The sequence below is a fragment of the Phytophthora parasitica genome (assembly GCF_000247585.1).
Source record: "Phytophthora parasitica INRA-310 unplaced genomic scaffold supercont2.2, whole genome shotgun sequence".
In the NCBI taxonomy this organism is placed as follows: domain Eukaryota; phylum Oomycota; class Peronosporomycetes; order Peronosporales; family Peronosporaceae; genus Phytophthora; species Phytophthora nicotianae.
In genome coordinates this window covers 220639-232653 of record NW_008648988.1, presented here as the reverse complement: position 1 = coordinate 232653, position 12015 = coordinate 220639, and the positions used below count along the sequence as shown (strand labels likewise).

At 51.4% G+C, this 12015-nt stretch overlaps 8 protein-coding genes across 8 annotated transcripts in view; 2 read left to right on the top strand and 6 right to left on the bottom strand.

The window, feature by feature from the left end:
- Positions 1-102: 102 nt before the first annotated feature.
- Positions 103-1098, bottom strand: PPTG_02141 (hypothetical protein). Its single transcript, XM_008893145.1, has 3 exons — positions 616-1098; positions 440-556; positions 103-370 (listed from the first exon to the last, which is right to left on the bottom strand). Exons 1-3 carry the CDS (start codon positions 948-950, stop codon positions 178-180), a joined length of 645 nt encoding a protein of 214 aa, XP_008891393.1. The 5' UTR covers positions 951-1098; the 3' UTR covers positions 103-177.
- Positions 1099-1548: 450 nt separating this feature from the next.
- On the top strand, positions 1549-3834 carry PPTG_02140 (hypothetical protein). Its single transcript, XM_008893144.1, has one exon. It carries the CDS (start codon positions 1570-1572, stop codon positions 3112-3114), a length of 1545 nt encoding a protein of 514 aa, XP_008891392.1. The 5' UTR covers positions 1549-1569; the 3' UTR covers positions 3115-3834.
- PPTG_02139 (hypothetical protein) lies at positions 3223-3618 on the bottom strand (the record flags this gene model as incomplete). Its single annotated transcript, XM_008893143.1, has 1 exon — positions 3223-3618. One exon carries the CDS (start codon positions 3616-3618, stop codon positions 3223-3225), a length of 396 nt encoding a protein of 131 aa, XP_008891391.1.
- Positions 3835-3929: 95 nt separating the features above from the next.
- PPTG_02138 (hypothetical protein) lies at positions 3930-4568 on the bottom strand (the record flags this gene model as incomplete). Its single annotated transcript, XM_008893142.1, has 1 exon — positions 3930-4568. The coding sequence occupies one exon, from the start codon at positions 4566-4568 to the stop codon at positions 3930-3932; it is 639 nt and encodes a 212-aa protein (XP_008891390.1).
- A 544-nt stretch (positions 4569-5112) lies between these two features.
- PPTG_02137 (hypothetical protein) lies at positions 5113-6291 on the bottom strand (the record flags this gene model as incomplete). The annotated part of the gene is made up of 7 exons (XM_008893141.1): positions 5113-5190; positions 5264-5353; positions 5436-5510; positions 5576-5654; positions 5734-5810; positions 5873-5973; positions 6042-6291. The coding sequence occupies 7 exons, from the start codon at positions 6289-6291 to the stop codon at positions 5113-5115; spliced, it is 750 nt and encodes a 249-aa protein (XP_008891389.1).
- An 85-nt stretch (positions 6292-6376) lies between these two features.
- PPTG_02136 (hypothetical protein) lies at positions 6377-9933 on the top strand. Its single transcript, XM_008893140.1, has one exon. It carries the CDS (start codon positions 6526-6528, stop codon positions 9886-9888), a length of 3363 nt encoding a protein of 1120 aa, XP_008891388.1. The 5' UTR covers positions 6377-6525; the 3' UTR covers positions 9889-9933.
- PPTG_02135 (hypothetical protein) lies at positions 9868-10715 on the bottom strand. Its single transcript, XM_008893139.1, has one exon. The coding sequence runs from the start codon at positions 10489-10491 to the stop codon at positions 9964-9966; it is 528 nt and encodes a 175-aa protein (XP_008891387.1). The 5' UTR covers positions 10492-10715; the 3' UTR covers positions 9868-9963.
- Positions 10716-11435: 720 nt separating this feature from the next.
- Positions 11436-12015, bottom strand: part of PPTG_02134 (hypothetical protein) — a gene marked incomplete at both ends in the record, with an annotated part of 1435 nt that continues 855 nt past the window's right edge. The window contains one exon of the mRNA XM_008893138.1: positions 11436-12002. Within this exon, the coding sequence (XP_008891386.1) occupies positions 11436-12002 (567 nt within the window). The remainder of the gene's footprint in view (positions 12003-12015) is intronic.

Genomic DNA, 12015 nt, shown 5'->3' with positions numbered 1-12015 from the left:
TAGGACAGAATGGTGATTTAAGGGAAGGATAAGTCGACAGAAGTAGCCATATAGATCTCAGATATGGGTACACAGATGAAGAGCTCATTTAGCTCGACCAGATGAAGAAAAAAAAAGATATATACTTTGCAAATAAAACTTAGGTGCTGCGGCCATGACATACCGTCACTTGTCTGCTTACACGTTCGTGTGCGGCGCGGGCGCGTAGCCGCCAGCCTGCGGCTGGTTGGGGTCGTACACGGGTGGCACTGTTGAGAATGCTGGGTGCTGCGAGATGACAAAGTAGTTGAAGAAGGCGTTGAGGAACAGGAGCACGGCATCCAGAATCGTGAGCCAGAAGTTGCCCATTGACAGCGGCCAGATCGCAATACTGCAAAGGCAACAAGAGTCAGTTATCAGTACAAGCACTCCTAACACATAACAGTCAGACACAGCGTACAAGACGAGGAAGATGGTGCGCGTCTTGTTGCCGTACATGAAGCCAAAGTTCTTGCGCAGAATCACGTCCACCTTCTCGGTGCGCAGCTCGAACGCTAGCAACAGCGCGCCAAACATACTGCGATACATAAGTCAGTATCCCTTTCGCCATTCTACTTTTCAATCATTGCCGCTTACATGATGTAGATGCCCGCGATAACCTTCTGGAAAGTGTCCACCTGGCCGAAGATCCAGGCGAGAACACCCACCGCGATGGTGGCCGTGGCCAGCACCAGATTCAGTAGGCGCATGACCTTAATGATCGTCTGGCTGTTGGTGGCCTTGATCTGCGCGCCAATCTCGTCCATGAGGTTCTGCCGCGGAGCACCAGCCGCCTGGTACGAGGATGGTACTGCTCCGCCCGCAGTCGACACGGGTTCTGGAGCCGAGATGTTCGAGAAATTCATGCTCGGCGAGGCGGGAGACTGAGCGCGCAGCACTGACGGGTCCTGGAACGGGTTGCTGGTGTTCATGGCGAGGGGCGAGCGCTTCCGAAGTGAGCGGAGGGGAGCAGCACGAAGCGATTGATGGGTCAAAGATAGCGCGTTCTGGGCTTGGAGACCGAAAATAGCGACGAATGCGCTGGTTATTTTTATCCTGAAAATTAATGGAAAAGTCACACCAGGGAATGAATTTTTGGGAAATCGAAGAAGACTGAATAAATGTCAAGGGAAAACAGCTATTAGCAGCAGTATTGCGCACGGTTATCAACAGGTCCTATTGCACTTAGATATGCGTTTGGACTGCTATCGCTTCTAAAGTCATACTCGTTTTCGTTCTCGTCCAGTAAACCCAAGTAACATTTCCGTAGAAGCGGTTCCATCAACAATAACATGTTCTCGGGAACCGTGAACTTTCGTATCGTCAACGCTTAACAAGACTACTGTAGCACTCGTTCAAATAGCAAGCTTCTTGGTCGGCATCTTTATCGGCAAGTATCCAGGATTAGGATAAACTTCCAGGGTGCCTTGATGTTTACCAAGAGGCATTCCCTCTCCAAACCGATATCGGATACGACTAGCATGACGTGGTTGAAGTATCGGAGCTACTCGTCAAAACCCACACAACGCAACTTACCACCTCTGCGTCACAATGGCCGAGACCACGCGAGTTCCCCCCACAGCCTCCGACGATATCGTCGCCTCGGTCGAAGCCCTCCGCGCTTCCTTCCGCAGCGGCACCACACGGGACTTGAAAATGCGCCTACAGCAGCTGAAGCAGCTACGACGACTGGTGAACGAGAATGTGCGTGAGCTGCAGGACGCGCTGTTCCAGGATCTGCGCAAGCCTCCAGCTGAGACGCTCATCTCGGAAATAGCGCCTATCCGTGGCGAAATATCGCTGCACGAGGAGGAAATGGAGAATTGGGCGGCGCCCGAGCGCGTGTGGACCAACTTGGCCAACCTGCCAGGCCGCTCCTACATCCAACGCGAGCCACTGGGCGTCGTGTGCATTCTATCGACGTGGAACTACCCTGCAATGCTCTCACTGCTTCCACTGGTCGGCGCATTGAGCGCTGGTAACTGCGTGCTACTGAGACTGCCATCGGATGACACATGTGTGCACACGAGCGAGTTGCTACTCAAGCTCGTGTTGACGTACATGGATCCACGCTTCGTGCGAGTGGTGCATGGCGGCAAAATGGCTACACAGACCACATTGCAGCAGAAATTCAACTTGATAATGTGCACTGGCGGCTCCACAATTGGCAAGATCGTGGCAGAAGCTGCAGCCAAGACACTGACGCCCACGATATTGGAACTCGGTGGTAAGTCCCCCACTGTTGTAGACGAATCGTGTGATATTGCAGTCACAGCGCGACGCATCACGTGGGCGGCGTTCATGAACGCAGGACAGACGTGTCTACGTCCAGACTACGTGATGGTTAGTGCCAAGATCGGCGACAAATTAGTCGCAGCGATTCAGAAAGAGATCACGGCGTTCTTCGGCCAAGACCCACAGAAGAGCGCGTCATACGGACGACTGATTACACATAAGTTCTTTGATCGTGTGGCTGAGTCCTTGGAGAAAGATTCAGAGTATATCGTGTTTGGCGGGGAGAAGGACAGAGAAGATCAGTTTGTGGCGCCGACGCTGCTCAATTTCAGGAAGGATATGGACGCGTTTACACGCAGTGCTGTCATGCAAGAAGAAATGTTTAGTCCTCTGTTGCCTGTGGTGTACTATGACACACTGGATGAGGTTATTGACTTCGTGAACGACCGCGAGAAACCATTGGCGCTTTACGTGTACACGTCGAATTACAAGGTTCGCACGCATGTCTTGGAGCAGACCAGTTCCGGTAGTGCATGTGTGAACGACAGCATTGTGCAGTCGGTGAATTTCAACCTTCCGTTCGGTGGCGTGGGGGCGTCTGGCATGGGCTCGTACCACGGAAAATACTCGTTTGACGCGTTCTCGCACAAGAAGAGTGTTCTGGTCAGATACGCCATGATGGATGCACCTCAGCGGTACATGCCTTACACCAACTCGGCGCTGAATATTGTGATGCTGCTGATGAAACCCCTTCCCAACTCGCTCATTGCGCTTGCGGCGTATGCATTGATCTCACTTGGCATCGCTGTCTTGGGACTCCTCTTGCAAATGTACCGTGCTGCAGAAGTGCTGGAGGAGTAAAACAAAACAACACAAGTGGTTTGTACAAGATTGATAATGCAGTGTGCGTGTGTGATACAGTGCAGATCATTTCAACAAGTTTCAGCTTTGATTGTTTGATTACCGCTATTACTTGCTACTTGTGTCTGCTGAAGTCTTTAGTCGACTGACGATGGATGTCCTGGTTGTCTCAATAACTTTGTGCACACAAACCAGGGTGATTAAAGCCACAGTAAAGTCCCACGCGTCGCTCACTTGCTCTGAGATCTCCATTCGCTCGATTGTATCTTTCATCATAATCTCTAATGCCATCACTTTAGGCTCGTAGAATGCTACAAATCGAGCTGGGTACGATAGTAAAAAGTGAATCAAGAGGAAAATGATCTCCGTTCCTTCGGTTAGACACGCGTCCAGCGCCAACACCAAGCACGAAAAACACAGGGCAGCTTGAAAAACACTAATGTGTCGTCGAGAGGTTGCTGCTACCACTTGATGCGGTCGAGACTTGAGATGGATTGGGGCCATGGCGTTGAGGAAACAAGCAAAAAGACCTGTGCAGACATGTATCAACTATAAACAGCAACCGTTTCAAAGTAAGCTGCAAGTAGTATTTAGTTTTAAAAACAAGCAGGAGTAAGTGCAAGGAATAGAAAAGCTCGGCTCTCATTTAACGGTATTTGAGCACAGCGACCGCCAGACATTCTAGAGTGTAGTCAAATGCGAGATAGTGTATGAAAGGATCAAGGAAATTTTATGTTTTACGCTACGTAACTCTGTAAAGCTACTGCTGAAAGATATTTCTGAACGACACGCCAAATATTGTCGCCGGGTCTTCACTACGAAAGTAGCATACAGCTGGATGCGATCACAGGAGTCCAATCGATTACACTGTCAACCAGCTCTATTAACTCGTCACCACTCAAGTCCACCGGCTCCAAAATTGCATTGTCAACAGGAGCGACAAGTTGTTGCAGTTCATCGAGAAGTGATTCGTCGAGCGCTAAAACCTCTTCATTCGGTAGCTCGATTATCTCGCTCTCACAGATTTGCAAAAGAGGCAACGGCTCCAACTGCAGCACTTCCGACAGCATGTCGCCCTCTCCTCTGACAACCGGGCTTTGAGTTGGCATAATCTCGTCGACCACTTTCGATGACGCACCCTTGCTCTTGGAACGCGATTTGCTATTGTCACGGCGCTTAATCCGTTGCCGGTACTTCTGTGCATGAGTCATCACTTGGCGAGGTGTTCTGCTGCCTATGTGGTGTGCAATCTTCTTCCATGGACCGGACGGGTACAGCTCGAGAGCCTCGAGGAACTTCTCATGCTCCATGGTAGTCCACCACCCTATCGTCGACGCTTTTCGCTTAAAATCGTAGCTGGAACTCGAGAAACGCTGATCCATGCGGATCAATTGAGGTTTGTTGGTAGCGTCCTGTTCGAACATCACGCTTGTGACCCCCTTGGTGATGGTCATGACTGCAAGTAAAGTTGAAGGTGGTCTGGTTTTAGAGGACAGTATATCGAAGCGCGCAAAAAGCGGAATGGAGATCAACCATCGCCATCTATTGGTCTCGTACACAGCAGCATCCGGCCTTCATGACAACCAGCAACGTGGATTCAAATGGGTACACTGTGCCATTTCGTATGCAACTCTGTGTAGCCATCGTCTCGCATGTTTTCCTGAAGGCACTTCACCAGATTCGATCACTCTAGACATGGAGCGGGGAATATTAGTAGTACTATCGAAGGAGGAAGAGAGAGAATGGACTCCAAGTTCTCGCATACCTCGGACAACTTTTAGTTGAACCCCTTTTGTTGAAGTTGTGTACCAGTCCTGTACCATTTTCAATGTAGCTTCCTGCGACACAGCAGCACCTGTAGCCACTTGCCAGCGCTCCCTGCCCAACCTTCGTCGATTCAACGTCACAATCGCAAAGTCAAGGCAGGTCTAGTGTCTTGGGGAGTATAGAATGCGGACTGCCACCAAATCACAGCGAACGAAAACAAATTTATTGATACTACACGTTGTTGGAGGCGCTTAACTGCAATGCCAGCCGTGTACGAAGAGGAGATGGCTGCTGAAGACTGTTCTTTTCCTGTTGACACATTAAAAAAATGAGCATGCAGGAATGCAACCCCTCCGACTAATCCTCAACTTGCTATGCTTACCTGCTCGTTGAGAAATGCTTTCGCCTTCATCGGACTGTTCTCCATTGCGATATCCACTTCCGTCTTTGGCCGCTTCATCGCCTTCTCCACCTGACAGCACAATATCCAATGCATTACAACCAACAAGTTAATAAGCGATCCTTTCTAACAACAGCAGCAGCCCATGTAGTACAATGTGGATCGTCTCGGTGGTCTGTTCCATGACTTGCGACAGCTTCGCACTCGTAATAGCAATCGAAGACGCCGTCTACAGCACACACAATTATCATCAGCCAACCTCCTGTCACTGTACATGCCAAACAATCAACAAACCTTCACGTAGGCGGCCTTCAGTGTTTCCAGCTGCTCTTCCGTCAGCTCCGCACCAATATCCCCCGTCAAATCCGGTTCCCTGTATCACCAGCATTCACGTCAACCTCCTTATCTCAACTTTAAATAAAAATGAACAGTAGAATCAAAGCCCAACGTACGACACGAGCACATCAGCGTGGCGTTTGCGAGCTTTCGCCAATTCTCGACGGGCATTGGCCGCTGCCATCCTCGGCACCTGCAATAGTCACCACGTCAGCAACTAGCGATCCCAATGAACATCACTCTTTTATCGCGTACTCGTTCCCGGAGCTTCTTGACAGCCGCCTCCTTTTCCTTAAGCTTCGTTTCCAGCTCTTTCAGCTTGGCCACCGTCTCCTCGTCCACAGGCGCCACCTCCTCTGCACCACACATAGAAATCAGCAACAAAATGACATTCAATTCTATATACCATCACTTTTACACACACCTTTGTCTTCAGGGTTGTATTTCCTGAGCGCCGCTGCAAATACCGTCGCACACAGGTCGTTTACATGCGCCTTGAAGATCTGCTGCTGGGCTGCGGAAGCAGAACTGCACTCTTTGAGCGCGGCTGCGTTCATCTTCTCACCGCATACGCGCTGCGCCTCCTTGATCTCCAGGAACGAATAGCGCAGCGCCGGCTGCTCTTCTGCAGGCACAGTCTGCGCCTCGGTCACCTCCGTCGCTTCTCCCGCCATAACGAATACTATTCAAATTTGAAAGAGAAGTAGCAAAAATATACTTACTTTTGGAAAGTAGTTAAACAAAGTAACCCACTTCATAACGTTACTTTCCGTCGCCACATACGTATCTGGAACAGTGAGTCACTCTCCGATAGTGGCATCGCAGTGGATTGCCACGCCGCACTGAGCACTTGTCGTCGCTCCTGCTCTTCCTCGTGCGTATACACTACGCGCAACAACTCGACGAACATGAGGCGCTCGGACGGAGACGATGTTGCTCCTAGTACCTCTTCCTCCACGGCCGCGACAAGCGCCTCAGCGCTGGACACGCCACAGATGAACCCTTCCACGCTGCCCATGCACGCGGCCAACACGTCCCCGCCCGGCAGCGGGGTGCTGCTACTAGGCAAACTCATGCGCCGCGACCGTCGTCTGTTCACGTGGAAGTGGCGGGACTTCGTTCTGGAGCGCACGCGTCTTCAATACTTCAGCCAAAAGGGCAACCGCAAGGGCGACATCCCGCTCACGCCGCACACGCCCATCACCATCCGCATGTGCAGCGAGCCCAAACCTTTCGGCTTCCTGCTGTTTATCAAGGACACGAAGCTCACACTGGCTGCTGCCACCGAACGAGAGAGACACCAGTGGATCGACGTCTTCTGTGACGTCTTCCACGCCAGCGTGGAGCAGGCACCGGCAGACAACAAGGCCGAGCGCAGAGCGAAACCCACGTACCTGCCTATCCCCGATCTGGGGGATGATGGCCTGGATCATGACAGTAGTGCAAGTAACTTACTCGTACATCAGAGCAATTCGATGGAGATGGCGGACCTTGTGGACGGGGGAGGAGTCTCGACCCCCGTGATGGCGCACAATGTGCTGGATAACGAGCATGTGGGCAGCATGAAGCGAGATTCATTCGGAGAAGACGTGATCCCGATCTTAGAGTCTCGAATGACGTACGGACCGATGAAGGAGATGTACTCTCGGATCACATTCCCTCCCAGTCTAGCTAACGGAGACTTGCTGGTTGGTGTGGGGCCTATTGTGCGTCGTATGGGCTGGACGGACGAGCGGATCTTGGCTGTAGGCATGTACATCGACCCAGAGACGGCAACGAAAGAGCTGGAGAAGTTCCATGGACGAGATGCCAAGAGTTTATACGGAGACCAACAGTTCTACGACCATCTGCTGTTCCACACGACATTCCGACGTAGCTTTGTCGTCACAGCGCGCAAGCGTGTGTCCAAATCCGTGCTTACGGCGCTGCTACGAGACGAATTGGCCCCTCGAATGGGAGCTAATGCTGCAGCAGTGGGCACCTTCCTCGGGTTCATTGAGAAATCTCTCAAGAAAGCCGAGTCCATGGTCATGCGGGTCCACGAGGACGACCGCTTTGAGTACCGACTACGCGGTCAGTTGTACCCGCCGATTGCATCCCATGCTCTTTGTAAATGTATCCAGGCACTGTTCTTCGACAGTAACTCGATCCAGCACGATGCAAAACGCGGACTGGTGGAGCGTTTGCCGTCGCTTTGGGGCGGAGAAGTGCTCGATGCTCAAGACGAGATCTTCGGCAGTCTTCATGAAAGGATTCAAAGCTTGGATAGTGATGACGATGACGATTCGGACTCAGGTGATGATGATAGTGACGATGACAGCGAGGCTGAAGATCTCTTTGGTACTGCTGAACATGGAGATCATGATCATCAAGAAAGACAGGAAGATGGACTGGAGAACGAAGAGAAACCTCACGATGAAGAAGAGCAGGTGACTAAGCCACGTAAGAGCAGTCGAGCCAAGAGAAACAGTCATCTTGGTCCTCCTAAGATGCACCGACAGCCTTCAACCAAGGACGAGTGGGCTGAATACGACGACGAAGAGCTTGAGATGTTGCGTCGCGAGAGTCGCAGCCTCATGGTGCATTTCGGACCGATGGTGGATCGAGACAGTAGCGTCATGTTTAGTGGTGACTTGGTGGTTGACGGCAGTGCGTTATTGGGGACGTGGGCTCATGAGTTCTCAGTGTCACCAGAGGAATACGACGAACCCTACGGATCTCACCAATACCGATTCACGGTGGGTTTGTATGTGGATCCCGGTGCTCTTACTGAAAGTCTTCTGAAGTACAAGGGCCTCTCCATCGGCAGTATTGTCCAAGACACGGACTACTTCCACCAATTCTCACATGGCAAGTTCCAGAAGCATCTGGTCTTCAAAGTGGACGCCAAGATGAAGCTTCGTCATTTACTCGAGTACTTCGACACTCGCTTCAGCTCCTTGGTCTCTTCGTTTGAGGACGTGAAGCAGCCTCTTGATAAATTGGTGGAGCTCTGGGATACCGCACATCCACAACATCAGCAGATTGAATTGTGTCCGAAAGATGAAGCACGATTCTCGATTTATCCCGATGGAAAACTAATCTTACGAGTGAAGAAACGTGGATCGTTCAAGGACGATAAGAAGACTAACCACTCGGTTGCGTCTGTATCTTCAAGTGATGAGACTATCGTTCACAGTACTGGAAGCAGTGACTCTGCAGTTACAAGCATGTCTCGTACGGGCTCTTCAGGCGAGACTACTCTCGCACACACTAGTAGCTTCCGTCCCACTGAGTTGGAGCTAACACTGCCTCCTCCTCCATTTTATTTGGCTTTAGAGAGCTTGATCTTCGGCTTCCACGCGATCGCACCGACAGCGCGCACTCAGCTGATGGAACGTGTGCCAAACCTGTTAGATCTCGCTCGAGACGACCTCGTACACACTTATCACGACGAAATCCAAGCCTTACGAGAGAACTACAAACGTCAAAAACCCGAGAACCGCGTAAAAGTCGGCTATCTGTCGATTTCGTTCGAGAAGCGCAAACTACAACGAAATGCTGAAAAAGGAGGCGCCAAGGAGGTCACAATGGTGCCTTCACGCTGGTCGAAACGCTGGTGCAGACTGGACGGCACTCTGTTTTCGTATTATTCCCACAAACGCTCTCGTAAGTACCGTGACATGATGGAACTTACTCGTTGCGAGGTTGTCGAGATCACGGCGAATAGCGGTCCCGATATCGCCCGGTTCGCGCTGGAAAAAGGTGAGAACGACAGCATTCGGATCGCCATCATCAAGCCAAACGGTGAGATTCTCGCGTTAAGGACAGAGACGATCTACGAAGGCGAAGAGTGGCTGGAATCTCTCACCGACGCGAGCAAAGTGCGGCGTCATGCTGGGTCTACAGACAACTGGACGTCTTGGGATGCCAACTTCTCTCAGCTTCGACGACGAAGCAGTAGCACAAGGGACATGCTACCCAACCGAGGCGATAGGAGTGGATCCTCTGCCAGTGCGTTACACAGTGAACGGCGTTCTAGTGTCGAGCATGATGCCAAGATGAATGGTGGCGTTGTAACCAGCCTGGCGTCGACTGTGCAGGTCGAGGATGTTGACGAAGAAGTCGAAGAATACGATAGCGATGAGGATCTCGTCGAGAAGGACGGGTCTTTGCTTGCGTGGGTGCAAGAAGACCCTCGTCATGCCGTTATTGCCTTTTTGGTAGTGCTTATCGTGTACCTTGCATCAGTGATGCATCGTAAACAACCTGCCCTCGTTAACGCTGAGTAGGCGAGAAAATGCCTTAAATGAATGTATCTTCCCTTTAGGTCTTCATTTAGGTATGTTACAGTTAGGTGATGAAGTTTATGCGTAGTATTGTGGCTGGTAGTATAGAGCTTGTCGTTGTGCGTCCTGTGTTATGTAGTGCACGCGACCTCCCCATAGTGCGTCCTGCCCTAACGTCGGTAGTTGTTTGACTGGATTTCCAGGCTGTCGATGATCTGGGAATCTTCGTTCCCATAAACTTGCGTTCTTATCAGTGGCATCCTGGTTGTTCTGACAAGGAGGAGCTTTACTTTCCGTTTGCTGCTCTTCTGCTTCGTGGAAAGCTTCAGGCGACGCTGAGAAGTCGAAGGCGTTGAAGCCAAAATGCATCTCCGCGTCGTGGAACTGGTTGCTGACTGGAACTTGCTGTTGTTGAGTTTGCTGTCGCCACTTGGCCGAGATCTTGCGTGTCCGTCCGTCGTCCATGTCCAAGTCCTCGACCTGTGGACTGGGCGTTGCGTCCGGCTGTTGTCCGCGGCACATGCGGCGATGACGAGCGCGGTGGCGCTCAATATCGGTCGATTTTTCGTCGAGCTTGGGGCCGTCGGACGCGTAGAACTGGAACATACCGAGCTGGAGGAGGAGTGAGAACTGCAGAGAGACCGTTCAGACTCTGACTCAGAGCGGAATTTTTGGCCGTTTCTTGACGTCGCAACGGTCGGGGCTGAAGCTGATCGATGCTTCCGATTCGGGAATGAGCGACGAGCGTGGCAGCGGAGCGAACCTGGTCTTTGAGGCGGTGCTGCCGGATAGCTGCGAGAAGTGCACCATAAATTATGGCATAATGGACTGCCGCATCCATGTTCTCTTATTCAACCAATCGAATGACGCAAAGACCATACGTGTCATGCAGAGTTCGTCACCGCAAACAGATGGCTGAGCGGAGATCGTCGATCGGCTTTGGTGGCGGCGGACGCGTCTCGTTCAAATCGCAACAGGGCTAAATTTCGGTTGGTCATGACGGTTGCTTGGCAACGCGCGGCGGCGTTAATGCGTTGCCCTTGCTCGGTCGTTAATTTGCCGCTGTGGGGGCGTTGGGAGATGATGGGTACGTGTCCCTAGGCAATAGTAATCGAAGTGATTGCTCTCGGGACTCGAGGGTGTGGCCTACTAATCGGAAGCACTATGCAATGTACATACACACCCATTGACAATGGATTGTCACTCTCGCTGAGGGCAAAAGTGCACTCGAGTCAAGTTGAAGTGGACTGACCAATCACACGCCTCAAAACGTTTCCATATTGTCCACTTCAATTGTCCACTTCAACTTCGCAAAGCTACGAAGTTATCACAACAACTTTGGCATTTAGTACACGGAATGTCAAACGTAGTGAACATTTCTCATGCTATACCAGCTTCCACTTCTTATTTAATAGCACACAGTGTTCACACAAAACGCAAATGCAATTGGATCTCGATAACCACGCAGCTGTGGGGCTATTAACGATGCCTAGTACTCACTCAGAAAAGAAGAAAACTTGCGCTTCCCTTGCTCTCCATCCGTCACTCACCTAGTACCACAACGCCTTGTTCCAGAAGAGGCTCTTCGAGTTGGCGAGGTCGTCGTCGGCAACCGTGAACGTGTCGTTAAACACGATTTCCGTGCCCACGCTGGATTCGTTGTACTGAGGCCAGTACAGCCTATCATCGGGCCACATTGTATTCGGGTTTCCAGTGATCACGAAAGACAGCAGATACTTCTGCATCATGATAGCAATCGTCGAGTTCACGGACGACTCACCACCGGCACCACCAGCTCCAGCCATTCCACCAAAAGATCCTTCCAGAGCGCTTCCGATACCTGCACTTGCAGCCGACACGTTGGCATAATACGAACTCGCCAAGTCAGTAGCCTGAGCGCGTCTCGAGATGCTGGAGCTCGTGGAGAGCGTGTACGTACTGTACCAGTAGTAACTCTGGTCAGCACCGTGCGTGGCCGAGCCGAGAGCACATTCGGCGTTCCAGGTCGTGTTCTTCAATGCATTTGTGAGCGCGAGGTTCTTTGCTGTTAGATCGAGTGACTGCTTCATGTCAGCGAACCGTAGACCAGCACTAGTGTAGTCGTCTTCTGGATAAAGCTCCAACAGTTCA

Excerpts from the sequence above, each read along its gene's own strand:
- PPTG_02141 (XM_008893145.1), bottom strand. The coding sequence starts at position 950 with ATGAACACCAGCAACCCGTTCCAGGACCCGTCAGTGCTGCGCGCTCAG. Across the intron at positions 557-615 it reads ATCGCGGGCATCTACATCAT|TATGTTTGGCGCGCTGTTGC; the intron begins GTAAGCGGCAAT and ends TATGTATCGCAG. Across the intron at positions 371-439 it reads CGCACCATCTTCCTCGTCTT|TATTGCGATCTGGCCGCTGT; the intron begins GTACGCTGTGTC and ends TTGCCTTTGCAG.
- PPTG_02140 (XM_008893144.1), top strand. The coding sequence starts at position 1,570 with ATGGCCGAGACCACGCGAGTTCCCCCCACAGCCTCCGACGATATCGTC.
- PPTG_02136 (XM_008893140.1), top strand. The coding sequence starts at position 6,526 with ATGAGGCGCTCGGACGGAGACGATGTTGCTCCTAGTACCTCTTCCTCC.
- PPTG_02135 (XM_008893139.1), bottom strand. The coding sequence starts at position 10,491 with ATGTTCCAGTTCTACGCGTCCGACGGCCCCAAGCTCGACGAAAAATCG.